This window comes from Peromyscus maniculatus, chromosome 9, assembly GCF_049852395.1.
Source record: "Peromyscus maniculatus bairdii isolate BWxNUB_F1_BW_parent chromosome 9, HU_Pman_BW_mat_3.1, whole genome shotgun sequence".
Taxonomy (NCBI): Eukaryota; Metazoa; Chordata; class Mammalia; order Rodentia; family Cricetidae; genus Peromyscus; species Peromyscus maniculatus.
This window is the reverse complement of record NC_134860.1, coordinates 46,032,991-46,051,464: the sequence shown is the minus strand read 5'-3', so window position 1 is coordinate 46,051,464 and position 18,474 is coordinate 46,032,991. Positions and strand designations below refer to the sequence as shown.

Below are 18,474 nucleotides of genomic sequence, written 5' to 3'. Positions count from 1 at the left end.
TTTACCTTCTGAGACATCTCTCTGATTCTAGGGTGTATCCTTTTTAAAAAAATAAGTTTTGAGATAAAATTCATGTAGTTGTTTCCTGTTCAAGCGTGCGATTTAATGATTTGTTGTTTTCTAGCATATTCACAGTTGACCAGCCACCACTAAGTTTAGAAAATTTTTATCACCCCCAAAACAAACCTTAAACCTATTTGTAACCATTCTTTATTTTCCCTTAATCCCCAGTGACCATGAATTTGCCTTTGTGGGTTTCCGTTTCTGACATATATGTTGATTTTTGTGTCTTATTTTCTTACAAACGTAATGTATTTTCAAGGTTAATCTGTGTTGAAGTATGTATCAGTACTTCATTTTTTCCAGCCCAAATGTCATTGTAACTATGTACATTTTGCTTATTCATTTTTCAGGTGGGCATTTGGATTGCTTTTCGGACTTTCCTATTGGTGATAACGCCATATTATCACTGACACACCCACATGGCTCTGCACAATGGCAAGGGATCAGCCTCGATGTTCACGAGCAGATGGATGGATGTTGGAATTGTTACACACACACACACACACCAATTGAATTCCATTGTAAAGAAAAACAGAATTTGCTGGAAAGTGAATGGAACTGGAAACCATTATTGTAAGTGGGGTAGGCCGGGCTCAGAAAGACAAATTGCACACATTCTCTCTTACATGCAGATCCTGGCCTTTGTTAAACATGGGCTTTCAGGTGGGAGAAAATAAAGGTGAAGACCAGGAAACTAGAAAGGGGCCTAGGAGACTAAGGGTGGCTCTGAGTGGGGAGGTGGGGACGGCAATATGGAAGGGGGTGATGCTTGTGAGAGGGAACACAGCTGGGGTGTGCATGGGGATGGATCAAAATGAGATCTGTACCACAACTCCATGTGGAAACCTATTATTTCCCAAGCAAAAAGTGCAAGCGACGTTCATTCATGTTTTTGGGTTTTCAGTTTTGTGCAGATACCTGGGTGTAGATTGTCTGATCACATAGTAACTATACATTGGATGTTCTGAGGAACTGCAAACGCTTTGTCCCAAAGCAGCAGCATTCGTTTCCTATCCCAGAAAAGGGGATGAGGATTCTCATGTTCCAACCTCTTGAAAGAGCCCTGTGGTGTTTTTTTTTTTTTTTGTTTTTTTTTTTTTTTAGTTATCCCAGTAGATAAAAAGCAGAATTATGTAGTTTTAATCTGCATTCCCCAATGGCTAATAATGTTGAGCATGTCTTACGGGCTTACTGGACATTTATGCATCTTCTCTGGAAAAAATAAACTTTGACCTTTTTTGGTGGGGTCCTGTTCTTGTCAACAAGTTGAATTTCTTACCTACACTTGATTCAATGTCCTCCTGAGACCTATGGCCACCATATATTAATATATTAGTATATACTCTTACCTTGTGAATCGTCTTCTTACTTATGACAATTTCATCCCGTGCACCAAAGTTTTTAATTTTGGTGAAATCCAAGTTGTTCATTATTCTCTCCTTTTGTTTTTCATGGTTATGGTATTTAAGAAAGTGCGGACTAGTTTAAAGACACCAGAGCTTATGCTTTCTTCTAAGAGTTCTACAGTTCTGCTCTTTGGCCCACTGAGTTATTTATTTATTTATTTATTTTTGCATACTGTCTGAGGTAGGGACCTAAATTTCATTCTTTTGCATGTACATATCCAGTGGTTCCCTATCCATTTGTTGAAAACACTATTTTTCCCCCCAAGTCGAATGAATTCTAGCACACTTGCTGAGTAGGATATACCTTACAAGTATAACTAGCTGTCTAACTATAAAACACATTTTACAATTCATGACACCTCACATTTGATAAAAATAGAACACTTGCCTCCTATATAAAAGGCTATGTTTGTATTCTGTTTTGAAATGAGAAATCTATTTCCCATAACAATAGTAATAGTCCTTGAATATCAATGTGAATAGAAAATAAAGCCTACTACAAATGTAAATATATTCTTATGATAGACATAGACATATCAGCTTAAGGCTTGAAGGCTTACACACGATCCTTTTGCTGTTAAAAAGGAATTAAGGCTACCACAAAAGTAGTAATGCAATTATAATTATCATGAAGAAAATCCATTAATTCTACAAGCCAGGTTAAATTTTCCTACAAGTTACATTTATTTGACAGTGATAAAATGTCACAAGAGATAGTAATATGAGCACCAATGGAATTTAATAAAAAATTGTGGGAATTTTTCAGAACACAGATTTAAGTATGCAGTGTGCAGAGTATAAAACAACAATCAACCCGTTTGTTTGGGATTCGTGTGGGAGTTCAGGAAATGTACACATCAAGTCTACTTTTCTATCCACGTCCTCTTGATGAAGCGGGTCTAACAACAGAGCTGAAGACGACTTACAAACAAGGTAAGATTTGTTTAATAGCTTTTGAAGGTTTTTTTCCTGTAAAATGGCTTGTATTTCCACAAGTACAACAGTGAAGAAATAAATTTTTCAATTTGACATGAAATAGAAAAGAACAAATTTTACAAATATAGCCATAAAATTTAACTGCTTATAACACTATATATGGTAAATATGACCAGCCCCCTATTTCTAGATTTCTTAATACAGAGAAGCAATCTGTGATCTCAGCTTAAAAGATAGAACATCCCTTTCAGCACATTGATTTTTGTTTAGAAAGTTAAGCTGAATGGAAAATATACTGTTTTTCCCTATTGTTCACTATGGAATCATGAGGGCAGACACTTGTGAGGACATATTACTAAAAAGACAAGACAGAACTGTTTAACCTCTTCAGTAATGCTTCGCTTCTTCTAAAAATATTCTCAAGTTATCTCACTGGCCTTGGGTCCTAATGTCATGACTGGAGCTGTGTCTTGTGCTCCTCACCACAGCAGGAGCTTCAGACCCTTAGTACATAAAGGCAGAACTATGGGGTCATGAGACTGACAGCCAAGGGAACAGAACCCCATCTGGCTTGAAATCAAGGCCCTGGGGCCTGTCCGTCTGCATTTCCACTGTGAGAGGCAAGACTGCATGAAAACAACACTGAGAGAGTTGATAACCCACCTCTCATCTACATCCAAAGAAAAGAACAGCTCCCGAGAAGAAGGAAAGTTGAGTGAAATCACGGAACAACCTTTAATACACTTATGTAGAAAATGTGTCCCCTAGACTCTTAAAAGTGTTCAAATAGCAATACTGAGCTCCTAATAACAGATTGGTAAGTAAAAATAAGAGGCATCGATGTTTTATGAAGAGTTCTCAACTCTCCTAATACAGTATATGTAATAACTTAAAACGATTTCCCTACTAGTCCTGGGAAACAGATTACTACAATCACTTTATGCCGGTCCCGGCATAGTTCTGCACTAGATTAATTAGTCTCCTTAACGGAGCCCATCACATTTTCCCATGGCTTTCTCCTTTCTCTATACCCTAACCCTGAAAGTCTATTACCAGTCACATCACATGGCTTCCCTGAGGCACAAAGGTACCAAACCCTATAATTAACTATTGAGGAATGATATAAATATGCTCTCTATTTATATTAAAAGATTTTAATTCTTTTGGGCCACAGACGTGTTGGGGGGAGGACCCAGAAAGTGTAATACTTACTCCGCAGTGTGAACTGTAGCCCTTTTTTTTTTTTTTGCAAAAAGCTGAACGAAATCAGAGAAATGTGGAGAGCTGCAGTGTGTATGACCCAGCAGCACTGATCAATAATAATAAAACCCTAGAAAAAATACTCAGAGCTGTATCCTCTTCACTCTGAATCTTCTTCTTTTCTTCCTTTTTTAATTTTTTTTGTAACAAAATGACACAAAGAACTGAAAAAACCTATTATCTATGGAAGCATGTAACTAGGTTTACTTCTAAAAACCTATTTGAAAAAGGCAACTAACTGGTCAGGCTGAGACGGGGCAAGTGGTTGGTGATTTCCTTATGTACATGTGTGTGTAGGGGGTGGGGGTGGTGTGTGTGTGTGTGTGTGTGTGTGTGTGTGTGTGTGTGTATCCATCCTTTAAATGTGATGGCAGTGAAGCATGAAAACAGAGGTGACCCCGGGGGAGTTTCCTTTTCTCAATTCTGTCATTCTACATGGATGAACTAGTTCTCTATTCTTAAACATTCAATTGCTCTCAGACTTGAAAACTCTTCCCTCAGTAGAAGGTGACCTTCTCAGAGTCAGCAGGCTTCCCTTGCAGGTGTGACACCCTTGCTATTCCCCACCTGGAAACCAAAGGAAACGACACACGCGGGTGGCCTACCGCCACTGAGGAGCTGGCGCTTCCTGACCGGGTTTCAGTTTGCACTTGAGCTGTCTGAGTCTGCGATGCCATGGATTCTGAAGGTCGGGTGCCCCCCTGGTTTGTGGGCCTGTGTCATGCGCAGAACTAGCAGCCTTACACATCCTTGACACAGAGAAGTCTGATATCTGAGTGGAATGTCCTTGAAAAATAAAAGCTTATTTATTTATTTATTTTGATAGGTGAAATTCAACCTTTCTGGGTGTAACACCCTTTATCTTAGAAGATAATCCTAGGGTATCAAGAATCCTTAAGCTATCTCCATAAAACAAGAGGCGGGAAGGCATGCGCCCTTTATCCTTCTCTGAAAACCAGATGGCATCCAATAGGTTTTTCCAGAAAGTTCTTTTTCTTCATTTCTGTTTTGTTTGTAGGTAATCTATGTAGAAGAGAGGAAACTAACTAAAAGAAGTCTGTGGTTGGATTTCCACATCATAAATATAATTAAAACAAGACAAAAAAATCCCTCTTCCTACACAATGGTCTCCATGGGAAATAAAGCTATTTAAAAACTGACAAGCAAATCCAGCATACTTGGTCAAATTATGCAGCAGCATTAAAGAGTAATTAATATACCTTTTTGTTTTTAAGAAAAAGTACTCAAATAGGTTTAATTTGCTGAAATAGGCAAAATATCTGCAAGCAGGCGAAATATCTGCAAATTGGAAAGACCAGTTCAAGTATGGACATAGTATATCATCAGACTTACATAAATTATACATATTTACGAAAGCTAAAACAGGCAGCTCACAGCTGTGGATGGTCCATTTAAGCAGAGGTTAGTATAACTGAAGACTTGCTCACTGGGAATGGGTGGAACAGAGCTAAGCCCAAGAGTGTCTACATTCTGGGAGCCACAATAGCCCTGGCAGCAAACACAGAAAATGAGTACTGAGGAATCATTAATTAACACAACATGAAACCAGCAGAGAGGGTTAGCACGACTCATATGAAATTCCGATTGAATTCTTTCTCAGTGAACACTCACTAGCTCTTTCTCAAAATCAGGAATTTCAAATGATTTCTGCAGATGCCCCACTCAGCGCTCTGTGTGTCTAATGATCACATTTAAATTTAATTTGATTCGCAAACATTTGAAAACTCGCGGGGCTCCTTAACCTGAAAGGGAAGGTGACAGATGGTGGGAGGCAGCAGACCCAAGCGACCATCTCACTGTCATTGGCTGCTGCTGGGCTCACAAAATTTAGCTTTCTAAAAAAGGACGAGGAAGAGGCGGTTGGGGGGAGGGGGGGAGCCACACTACGAAGTGCCAACAAGTGGCTTTAAAAAGTAAAAGCGTACTTTAAATCTCCCTTGGGTCCAGGATGCAGATAAAGCTGGTATCAGAGTCCCCAGGACAAGCTCACAGCTGCCCATGGCTGCAGCAGCCTCACCGAGCCCATGGCTGCTGCTGCCGCCACTGCCGCCCTCAGTTCATGAATTTTGAAAAGCTGCTGGATTTTAATTAATTAATCAATCCATTTTTGACATGTAAGATGAGGATGAGAGACAGCCCATATTAAACAAAAATAACAGGGCAGACTAAAACTTTATGGGAAAGTCTTTGACGTGCCAAGTATCTGATAAATGTGTAAATAAATTCCGCTCAAGTTAAATAAAATGGTATATGGATATTCTTTTCCTCTCAAAGTCAGAAAAAGAAATGAGAAAAAAAGCTGTAGTTTTTAAAACAAGTGCCTGGCCTATGCCTCCTGTCTACTGAGTGCTTCCGGAAGGGCCGGCAGAGCTGACCCTTTGGTAATGGGTCAGATTCTGGCCACTGTCCATACTCCCAGCCACTACACATCTTGTGTGTGCCACCTGTGCTTAAGAGACACCGCAGGCTGTATTCTAAGAGACATCTGTTGGATAAATTTCTTCTCCACTTGTTAAAAAAAAAAAAGGATGTAAAATCTTGTCCAAGTTTACAAAGGAAAAAAAAAAAAAAAACTCGGTTAAAAACCCAAAGTTAAAAATAAAAGCATGGTAGTTGAAATCCAATTATTACACAGGTATTAAGGTTTAATCAGGCAGACCTCAGTGACGACGCTGCTGCTGTAAGCATGCAAAACACAGTGGTATCTGTCAACTCCTGCTGGGTTTCATAACCAGACCCCTCCCCCCTCCTTTTCCCCCACCCCAGTTGGCCTTCCCCTTAACAAACATCATTACAAAAAGGTAGAATCTAGAGTTAGTGGCAAAATCTTCACAGTAACTTGTTAATAACGCGTAGATGGCTGTCCAGGATGTCAGTCCACTGGACCTTGGAAAATCAATTTGATGCAGTTCTGTTCCCCGACCAGCTGTGTGGCGCAGAACGGACAGGCGGCATGAAATGCGTGAGTCCCGTGAGGCAGTGGGATCTGAGACCAGTACTTCGCAGACTTCTCTGAACACACGTGTCCACAGGGGGTGAAGGCATGAGTTGGGGGCCCGGCATCAACGTAAAATCCTGCCTCACAGCCCAGCCAGAGAGGGACGTAGGGGCCCACAGTCCTGCACATGGGACACTCCCTCTCGTTGGCCTCCGTGTCACTCCGATGGCCCCAGTTGTGGTAACCGTGCACGTGGCCACAGCTCAAGTATGCCCAGGGCTGCTTCTCCTCCACCACCTCCTTCCGGCTGATGCTGGGGAAGGCCAGGGTGTTGAGACCCACAGGACACTGGGGTCGGGCTGCATTGATCTCCTGCCGGAGGGCTTCAATGTGTTTCTGAGTGGGAGTGTGAAAAAGGCCATCTGCGGTTCTCCAGAGAAGAGTGGCCCCGCAGAGGTCGATGAGGGAGCCGTCTTGCAGGACGTTAGTCTCACTCTCCACCTGCAACGGGTCCAACAGACACGCCATTAAAAGCAGGATCCTGTGAACTATGGCGGCAAAGGCACCCCAACATCCTTTCCCTAAGAAAAACAGAAGACACAGGAAGGGGACATGTCTGACTAAACAGGACTTGGGAATTGTCATCCACCCCCCCTCCCCAGCCTCAATACACATAACTGTCCAGGGTACAGCACTCACAGCAATGTTGACCTTTCAAGTTTGACTAATGCAGTGGTTACTCGAGGATCTCACAAACATTACATTTATTTGTCACTTCTGTTGGTAATATATCCATACACCTCAGGGCTGAGAGGTGCGCTGCCAGGGAAGACCCGTGCTCCTCTAGCAGAGCCAACACCTCACCACAGCACCCAACACTCCAGGCAACCCTGAGCTGCGCGCACCTCCATCTCTCTTGGTTTGCTCAGGACCGCTGTGCTATGCACCACGTGCGCGCACAGGGGATTATCAGCTGACTAGCAGCAGGGTGAGGCCCGACAGCGGGACTCAGCACACCTCTACTGGTGCCAGAGGCACACGAAGGCCTGAAGGGAGCAAGACCAACCCAACAGAGAGCCACTCTTCGGGAGGGGGAGGCAGGCATGCCTGGAGCCAGGAGCCGTCAACCAGGAACGGCGGCGAGGCCGGCCACTGGCCCTCCGTGGCTGAGGGCAGACTCTGGCGTTTTTGGTCTGTCAGGGACCTGGCTCTGTCACCCATAGCTGTGTGACCTTGGGGTGGCTACTGCGGCATACTGCCCCATGCTCCCCCTTTCTTTAGAATGCAGATGGTGGCTGTGAGGATGAAATGAAAACAAATGGAATTCTTAGAAGGTCTGGCCTGCAGTAAACACTGGTGCTGTTACTTTGAAGAAGACGGGTCAGAAATGAGTTTTGGAAAAATTTTTCTTGAATGGAGATGGAAACGATGTCAGGAGCCAGGAGGAAGGTAATGAGACCAGCACACCAGAGAGCTGTGATCACCCTGTGCATGGAGTGGACGAGATGCTCTCAGGGCCCTTGGGAACTGAACGGGCTGGGGAACTCTGGGTAAGGACACAGTGGGAAGCAACAGGCCCAGGCTGGACGGCTGGGCAGGGAGGCCTTGGTGCTCAGAGAATCAGTGTGTCTTTGGTTAGCTCACATCTAGCTCTAGAGCAGATGGACTGGAGGGGTGCAGGGTGGCTGGCACAGGTTCTTTTTCTAGGCAAAGTGTGAGTGGACCACACCAAAGGGTATCTGTGGCAACAGACAACATATTAGACCCAACAGCCCTGAGAGCTTGATGTGAGGAAGAAAGAGGTCCGTATTACATAGAGTTCTAAGACACGTTACTGATAGGCACTAATTTCCAAATTAGTCTGTCTGGGCTGGGGAGACGGCTCAGTTGGTAAGGCACTTGCTTTGCAATCAGGAGAACCCATGTAAGAAAGTCAGGGGTGGTGGTGTGCACTTGTAATCTCAGAGACAGAGGATCCTGGGAATCACTGGGTAGTTCACTCAGCTTACTGGGTAAAGCCCTGTCTAAAAAGGGCAGGCAGGGCCTGAGGAACAATCCCAGAGGTTGTCCTGTTGTCTCCATGTGCACACATAAACACACACACACACACACACACACACACACACACACACACACACACGTACACCCACACACCACCACCACCAATACAAGCCACTTTTGGAGGTGTTTCTTTTTAGCAACCTTAGCAAAAGTCTACGGCACACACTGCTGCCTAAGCTGTATTGCCGTAACCAGAGAGGGTAAGTACCCACCTGGTGACATGCTCACTGGACAATTTTGCCATGGCCTTTACTTAATTCCTTTGTTGTTGTTGTTGCTGTGAGGGATTTCTGAGCTGTCTTCCCACCCTTTGGTTTTGAGACAGGGTCTCACTATGTAGCCCAGTCAGACCCACAACTTACAATTTGCCCGCCTCCACCTTCTGAGCATTAGAGGCAGGGGCTCCCGTGCCCAGCTCAGTGAACGGCTTCTATTCACACAGGTAGACAAACGTCAAGTGTGAACCAGCTCAGGCGAACGCCAAGCACAGACCTCTGTGATACAGCAGTGTGTGACAATCGTGACTGGAGTTGGACTCTAACTGTGACTCAGAGCAGTATGTAACTCGTCTGTGCTACCCCTCTTCACAGGTGAGGAGGGGTGACTCAGCCTCCTTTCGAGGCCTGTGGTGCAGGCTGGATGAGCTGAGTCCTGGTGAGGAACGCTAATGCAGCGTCTGCATCCACTGTGCCGTCTCCTGCTGCTGTAGTGATTAATCACGAGACAGTTCATCCGGGCCAGTCTTGTGGAAAACTATTGAATCATCAGAAACAGTTTTGTAAAGAAACTGTTCTCACTGTCCCTCTCCTATTTATAATTTCTTGCAAAGTATTGAAATGAAACAGACTTGGCCTGACCTTTCTCAGAAAACGCTTTTCCTGTGTATTCGTTAGAGCCACTGAGACAAGGTGGCCTTACTGTAAGATGAAGGGGCCTTCCCTGTCCCTAGAGTGTGAAACAGAGGGGATGACAAGGACTCCTAGAAGCAAACCTCAGGGGTAGGACAGCCAACCGTTCACCAGGTCCCGCATCCCTTCTCCATCCTGGAAACATCTGGTTCCCTGCCGCCCACAGACACGCACCCTCCAGCCCGTGTGTTCTGTCCATGGCCGCCTGGGGAGATGCCCTCTTCTCTATAATCTTAGAAAGGGGCCCCTGTTCCCTCTTTCTAGCTTCTATGCAACAAAGCAGGAGTGAAGGGTGAGCACTTTTAGGGGTCTGTCCCACAGGCTACTTATTGCATGGCCAGAAACCTCAGGCTCCCACCTGTGCCCGAAAGGAGGGCAGAGCTCCTGTTTTGAGGCTCGGCTGTGGCATTTATGAGAATGCCAGCATGCTGATGTGGTACAGGAGATGCTCCAAGTAAAAATCCTATCTTTATCCCTGGTGAACAATACCTAGAACCCTATTAATTTCTAACAATGAAACTAAGGGAGCGGGGGAGATGCCGACTTCATTGAACTTCATTGTTTCTTAGTTTTAGAAAATCTAGACTTTTATTTTGACAATTTCACTCACTGTCTCCACGGCTCAGGATTTTTCTGAATTAGTATAAAGTATCAAGGGAAAAGATGAATTCTGCAGTGATAAATATAATAAATGATCTCGTTCTTAAGACAGGATGACTTCCACCCAGGAACGGCCTGCTACAAGGAAGGGAGAGTCCCCGCCCCCACCTGCCCCCCCCAAATTAGAGCTAATGGCATTCTGTTTCTGGGTCAGAGAATGGCACACCTCACCCCCGCACAAAGGTTCAGAGTTTCATCGGTGGGAGAGTGATGTCACCATGAAGTGTCTGCACTCCGTACATTTCCCAGAGAGAAGTCCACTCACCAGCTTTCCCCTCTGCTGGGCCGACCTGGTCTCTCGTAAGGTGTACACGTCTCCACAGACAGAGATCTCTCGCCAGACTCCAGGCTGGGACTCCTCGGTGAAGCCCCCTCGCGGGTGCATCACGAGAACTCCATTGGTGGTGAGCCCATCCATGTGGCCGTCAGGGTTTTTCCATTTTGCTGCCTTTTCCTGGAGAACAATACCACAGACCAGAAAAGGCATGCTAAAGTGATACTAAAAGTGATACTCCTGTGTCAAGCCTGTTCTTACCCAGGTACCTAAAGGTTTTTCACATACACTCATTACCTGGATACTGAAGGAAAAATAGTATCTAAAAAGTACTTTTTATTAGAGGTACAAACTTAAAAAGATCAAGCCAATAATTTGGGGACCAGTGTGTTTCCATGGAAACTGCGTGTCTCTCCTCCAGGTGATGGCAGCAGTGATAGGACAGACATTCTTGCTTGCTACACTGCTCTGATGTCCCTCTCCTTTCCAGGCAGAGCTCACGTTTTGTCCCCATGGCAGGGCAGGAAGGATCAAAGTCCTGCTTAGTATAAACCGGCAGGAACAGCCCCAGGCTTCCCAATGCCTGGTGAAGGGTGCGGGAGGGGGGAGGAGGGGGGGAGAATGTGCCTGCAGGGAGGAGGCTCTGCCCTGAGAAGTTAACAGAGGCACAGAGGCTCGCCACCCCCCTCCTCTTTCTCCGGGAGCTGCCCCATGCAGCGGATGTTGAGAATCTCAGCAGATGCACCTCAAGAGCAGACCCCCACTCTCCCCGACCCCCGGGTGGCTGGTGTACCAGGAGAGGCAGTGGGCAAGGCAGAGAGAACCTGGTCCGAGATGTCACAGGGTCACTGCATCACCCAGTGCTGGACTGGCCTTCCTCGGTACTTCCCGGCATGTGGGATAATATATTTTTATTATCCTTTAGGTCACAATGGACAATTTTCTCTCTCCAGCCAAAATTCTGAATCAAAAGGTATTTGTGTTGAGACATGATAGTCATTAAAACTTTTGGGGTTTATCAAGATACCCTATGAGGGCAGGGCTTCTTGTTTTCTGTTACCACACACCACATCCAGTATGAAATACAGCAAACGTTCACCTTTCAATGAACAGCTCACTAACAATTTCCTCCGAGCACGAAATGTCTAAAATTGGCCACTTACTTTTACCTTTGAAATAAACCTCTCAAATTCACCATAAATGTATTATAATGTTAACATGTACTTCTTTAAAAATAATTATTGCATATATTATAATTGATGCAGCAAATACAACAACAGAGCAATCTGAAGATTGTTTTCTCTTTATTGAGACAGGGTCTCTCTATGTAGTACAGGCTGACTTTGAACTCAGGACCCTCAGCTTCTCCATGCTGGCTACATATGACTAGGCTTCAAATTATCTTCAGGTTTTTATCACCATCTTCTCAGGCTTTCCTTCTGAAAACTAAAACTTCAAAAATCTAACTACAGCCTCCACACAAAACAATTTCCTCCCAAATTAAGTAACTCTCACAGTAGTGGGTGGGATTTTGAAACCAGAATATACCCATAGTACTTACTCCAAGAAATATGTTTTTGGAGGAGTCGAATCCAGCTGCGAATATGCGTGCTGTGTATGGCTCGCTCCGGTCACACACGATCCTGCAGGCAAACCTAGAGATGGTGCTCTGTGTGATCTGCGCATCATCAGTCTGTCCACCAGAAACTGTGTCTGTAACCACGAAGTCGATAGGGCTCTCTGTTGATCTGCCCACCTGAACAAACCAAACACTCTCATGATTCACAACGCTACAGGAACAGGAGCCCAGAACCCTGTCAACTTCATTACCTTTGCTTAATCAATTATGTGCCCTTCCTTCCTTCCTTCCTAAGAGAGAAATTACAGTACACAACCACCAGCTCTTTTTAAAAAACCTGTTTCATTTTATCATGGTACTAACACTTAATGAGATCTTACTCCTCCCCGTCGTGTGTGTGTGTGTGTGTGTGTGTGTGTGTGTGTGTGTGTGTGTGTGTGTGTGTGTGTGTCTCCTTGTCCACATGCATGCAGAGGCCAGAAGGAAAGATGCTGCCCACCTCCTCTGAGACAGCCTCTCGTTGGCCTGGAGTTCACCCGGCTGCAGGGTGGCTCCTGCTTCCACCTCCAGCACTGAGATTACAAGCACACACCACTGCTAAGGGTTTGTTTGTTTATTTATTTATTTATTTATTTATTTATTTATTTATTTATTTATTTATTTATTTATTTATTTATTGTGGGTTCTAGGACTTGAACTTGGGGCTTGGAGAGGCAAGAGGTTTACCAATTGAGCTATCTCCTCAGCCTGAGATGGGCACATATAAATGCACATGACTACAGGCATAATGCTATATAAGAGACTCCTAGATCTTCTTCATTTTAACTGTAACTTTACGACTGTTAGTCCACCATTTTAATATTCCGAGAAAAATCAATTCTGGGAGAATGATATTAGAGTCTCTCTCAGTCCCAGCTGGAGATACTGCTTTTACAGCAAATCATTCTTTGTTGTCTATTTCCGGAGGAAGCAAACCTTTGAAGAAATAATGGAACTCTTGGCTTGCTGGACTCCCTAAGTCAGTCAGCCCATGACTCACAGCACCGAGCAAACAAAGCCCTTACATGGGACGGAGGGGAAGCACCAGCCACCACTGCTCAGTGAACCGGACAAGAACATGGGGCGTCCAAGTCAGTCCAAAGCTCAAAATGTGAGTGGAGGAATTTTTAAAAAGCTGGTCTTAGCACCTCATGTCTGGATTATAAAGAAACCTTTCTGCGGAAGTCTAAAAGCTGCTACCAATATTATAGTGGCTTCCTTTCCTAGTGAGATTTCAAAGCTGCCAGGAGATTGTATTTCACTACAATGTTAGTGTTTTAACAGCCTTTCTTTTTCAGTGGATTCCACTAAAACAGACCCTACTTGCCCCTGCGAACTGGAAGACACATTTGCTTAACAGGATATTAAATATTTATATACTGATGCTCCCTATGTGTTTGCCTAGAAGGCAGAGACAAACATGGTCTTCAATCAAAAGCATTTACACAAAGATGAAGAATTCCTCACTAAATATGCCACGAATGCCCTCGCCTGCAAACAGAGACTGACTCAGAAGCTGCCAGCGGGAGGAACACATGGGCCCTGACATGTATGCACATAAGGCCATGAAAATCAATTTCCAAGGTGTTTTTATTCTGATCATGAATTATGTCTGAAAAGATAAGCAATGTGAAATACATGATCTTTTAAAAAATTCAAACGAGCAAAGTAAAAAGAAGAGATCTTACATCATCTAGCTCTGCATGCTTCCTGGAAGTGTCATTAATTTCCTTTGCAAATTTCTCCTGTCTGTTCCCATGTATACACTACCCCATAAAGCCAACAGCCAACAGCCGTCTACCTTCTCTTGTTTCTTAATGGCCCTTAATTCCTTGTTCTAATGAAATGTGCCTGGAATAAACGAAGTTACTGGTTTCACTGAAACTTATCAACTTGAGCAGATGTGTATTGCTTAGCTGTATGCATTTCAGGCTTAGAAAACATACAACTTACTTAAAAATGTGGCATAAAAATCTAAATTAGAGACAATAAAACCATACCACACACTTCATTTTTCTAAAGTTGCACAACTTTCCCTCTGTTGGATTCCTTTTAAAGATGGACGTGTAACTTAGTTCTATAGACTGACAAAGCCAGGAGTCTTTTTAAAACTTGAAATTACTTATTAATAAGTTTAAAAAGAAGTTTTATATATGCACAGCTTAAAATAAAAATCTACAAAAGCATAGAATGAAAGCACATCTCCTTTCCTTTAAAAATATATATATTACGTGTTATCTGAGACTTTTACACATGTATATGTGTCTGGATCATATCCACTCCCTACTCCTCACTCCACCTCCTCCAAGACTCCTCTCCAAATCCCCTTCCCAACCTCTTGTTATTTTTTTACTTTAAACCTCAGTCCAATTAGTGCTACCCACATGTGCATTAGTGTGGGGCATAGTCCCCTGCCTACCAACGTCCACAACCTAACAGAAAATGGACTCCCCTTCCCCAGCAGCGATCAGCTGTCAACTGCTCCTCAGTTAGGGAGGGGCCCTGTCAGCCCTGCCCTGCCCGAGCTGGAATGACTAGCTTGATCTTGTGTAGATCTTGTGGAGGCAAGCTCTAAGTTTCTTTCTTTTCTAAAGTTTTCATTTTTTTTAAAGGAAAGTCACAAATGCTGATATATTTAATAAATAAAAAAACATAAAAAGGAGCAAGTAAGGCTTCTTCAAAATCAGCATCATACCTCACCCTGAATTTTTATTCCAAAAGAAGTTTAGGAGCAAAATACATGTGAGAAGTCTGTATTTCCCTGTTCATGTCACAAAACCTGAATGAACCTTGTGTCCCATGTCTATGAATCTTAGAGAAGAAAGGCAGGACATCACGCACTGTTGTAAGCTAAAAGTGAGCACTCTTCTAAGATGCCACCCACCACTCTTAGAGGGCTAGGCAAGTGATCTGCCATTGAGGCCACTTCCCAGCCCCACCCCTCATGGCCACAGCAACGACTTCCCGCTAGGACTGCCACATTGTGACTTTACTCTAACTCACTAAATTCACATCTCATGATTTAACTGAAACTGACTTTAAGACCTGGAGCATCCTGTTAGGATCAATTATTCTAAGCCGTGCTCTTCTCTGGCTGGCCATATATGATTTACCACTCTACATTTACATCTAACCTCTGGAGTGTTAGGAAGTTTTTCTCCTTTAAGACACAAGCCTCATATGGCTTTTGCCAGCAAAGGCATTTTAGTCACTTTCGTATGGAAAACCCAGTTGGTGTGGGAAACCTGCAGCCTGTCCTTTCTTCTGTTGGACCAGCTCCACATTCTCTTACAGGCACTCGTGTAGACAAGCTGAGATGCCTCTCTATTTCATTTGACAGTTAAGTGGTACACAAGCCAAGATGCTTCTAAATTCATCTGCTATTCATAGAATGTTGGCATTCAGAGAATAGCTGTAGTGAGAACTTCACTCACCCTACTTGAAATTTTATCTATAATGAACGTTCATTTGTTGAATGCTAGTGGAGCCCAAGAAGATGGTGCTCAAGGGGGACAAAGGCCTCTCAGGTCTCCTTCCCCTCCCTCTACACATTTATTATCTGCCTTTTTTCTATGACACAGTAGAACCATGGCTGTTTCTACCCAGGAGGCCTCTGGAGATGCCTTGTACCCCAACGGTGTCCCCCCAGATTTGCTCTTGACTGTCCCGAGTCTTCCCTTGCTCTTCATTCTGGATCTCACACATTCTGGAGCGTCTTGACACTGGGGTTGAAGGCACACATTTGTTCTGGTTTCTCTTAAAGATTCTAGCCTGTCACTGATAACCTTTCAAAAATACAGTAAAAAGGAGTACTAGAAAAATGACCCATGGCTTAGATCTTCTCAGCCACGGTGAACTGCTGTAAAAGCTCCAGCAGCTGTTCTTGGGACCTTCCTCGGCCGCAGACATTCCACTGCAAGCACAGAGGGCGCAGACTGGATGCCAGCCTCAGGAAAGCTCGTCTGCCCGCCTGCCTGCCTGCAGCCACTGGCTCTTGCCCACCAGTCATACGGTGGGAAACCACATCCATTTCCCCACCCATCCGATCAACTTCCCTTCTCAGCCTAGGCCGGCTGGCTTCCTGGCCCTCCCCTCTCCTGGGGTCAGCACACTGTTAACCCCAGGCTGCAAGCCTGAACACATCTACCTCTGGTACTCATCCTGCAAATACTTCCAGCCCTCCCCCACACCTTCTCTCAGATGATCCCATCACATCTCTTTCACTAGCCAGAAGCTCCACTCTTCTCCAAGCTACAAGCTAGCACATCAACCCACCTACGCCTAGTGAGCATCTCTGGTGTGACATGATGTCCACAAACCTTAGACCCTCCAGCCCCTCTCTGGGCAGCAATGGCTGCCATACAATTTGTTCCACCTATCAATCCAACCCGAGTGAGAACTGTCCTTAAGTAGTCTTCCCTTCGCCCCATGAGAGCATGGTCCCCGCGCACAATCTTGTCATTGTAGCTCCCGGCATCTTTCTCTTCCTGGCTCCAGTCATCATCACCATCGTACACAGGGACTCCATTTATCCAGCTCCTTCTTCGCAATAACAGTATCTGACTCTACTCATCTGCTTATCTCCCCTCACTTCCTGCTTGCCTCTGTTCCAGTCTTGGGGCTCTGGTAACTTGCTGTCGACCTGGAATGCCTGCTGATGGGTGGTCTATCTGCCTCCTTGGTCTTGAACTATTATGAGCAGCGTTAGGGATAGAAGGGGACTGAGTATACCAGGTAAGCTGAGCTACAGCCCTAGCTCTCTACGCCTGCAACTAGGTGAGTTAGTATACTGGCATGGTAGACGCATTATATATATATGATATAAAGATAATAAAGGCAGGATTCTAATGGTGACCAACTCTGAGTATACACACATGACTTAAAGTGCAGGTATCATTAAGGTTTTTCTTTAAATCGATGCTAATTAAGTGCTATGTCTAAATTATAGTCATGGTCAGCGCGCCCTTGGTACGTTGTCCCATCTGAGGGACACTGCAAAGCATCTGTCTCTTCCTTTGATTCCCTCACATTTTATGCCTTACTCTCTTGCTGAGAGCTTCTTCATTTCCTTCATTTATTACTACGATCTGGTGTGTTTGCATGAATTCAGACTCTGCCATCCTGAAGTCCTCCCTTAAATGCAGACCTAGCCCTGACTGTTCCCTCGGACACTCCACCATTACACCTGCAGCATTGACATTAGGCTGATGAGAAGCTGCAGCGCCAGCCTTCTACGCCGAGGCTCATCCTTCGGACGGACTGTGCCAGTGGCAGACTTTGAACATACAAGCTTGCTAAAAGGAGAAAAAGCTGGGCAGGGTGGCGCACGCCTTTGATCCCAGCATCCAGAAGGCAGATGCAGGTGGATCTCTGTGAGATCACGTCCTGCCTGGTCTACAGGGTGAGACCCTGTTCAAAAAACAGAACAAAACAGACCTCAGCTAGTTCCTAACATGATGCTTTGTTTACTACAGTAGACAGTAAGTGATAGATATTGCAGGGCTGGAGAAATGGTTCAGAAGTTGAGAGCACTTGCTGTTCTTCTGGAGGACTTAGATTTGGTTCCCAGCACCCATACAAGGCAGCTCACAGCCTTCTGTAACTACAGTTCCAGGACATCTGCAGCCTCTCCTGGCCTCTGCACACAGACAGCACAGACTCTCCACACACAGAGACACATTTAAAAAATCAGATTACTTCAGGAAAAACCATCAGTGTCATGTTTTCTTAAGAAACTTATAAAATCTTTTTGTCTTATCTCTGGTACTGTGTTGAAAGCAAAGACCTAAATCTTATTTCTGTCACTATCATCTCTGACTTTAAGTGGCTTTCCCCTTTAAAAATCTAGAGTTTTCAGGTCCACAACGTTAAAGGCTGTCAAACAAAAAACAAAAACAAAACAACAACAACAAGCAACCCCCCCAAAAAAAACAATAAAAAACTCCTTTTCCCTTTTTATGTCTATGTATGTAAAGGGTATGTATGACACTCCTTGTTACTGCTCAGAACACTCCCAGCTCACTCGGAGTAAAAAGGCTTCTCAATGGAAAACGCATACTTTTTTTTTTTTTTAAGCATTAAACATCATCATAAAGTTGCATGACAATACTGACAGGAAGTGTGTGCCCATCCTTAACATAATGAAGGTGGCGTGTGGCCTGGCATGGAGAATGCAGCTGCTCTTAATACTGTGTGTAAATAACAAAACCTTGCTTCTGAGTCTGAACTGCATTGGAATACTAAGCCTGTTTTTATGTCATGTCTGTTGTTCATCTACAGTGCCCAGATCTCTAGAGCTCATGGCCCCCAAATCTGCATGCCACCTGCCT

General features: G+C 44.3%; 1 protein-coding gene across 4 annotated transcripts in view; it reads right to left on the bottom strand.

Moving 5' to 3' along the window:
• Nucleotides 1–2,129: 2,129 nt before the first annotated feature.
• The window catches only part of Peli2 (pellino E3 ubiquitin protein ligase family member 2), a 150,841-nt gene continuing 134,496 nt past the window's right edge, over nt 2,130–18,474 (bottom strand). For all 4 annotated transcript variants that reach the window (XM_006996421.4, XM_042284755.2, XM_076544890.1 and 1 more), the window contains 3 exons: nt 12,089–12,283; nt 10,519–10,707; nt 2,130–7,125 (listed from right to left, as the gene is read on the bottom strand). In XM_006996421.4, the coding sequence (XP_006996483.1) occupies nt 6,559–7,125; nt 10,519–10,707; nt 12,089–12,283 (951 nt within the window). In that variant the 3' untranslated portion in view covers nt 2,130–6,558. The remainder of the gene's footprint in view (nt 7,126–10,518; nt 10,708–12,088; nt 12,284–18,474) is intronic.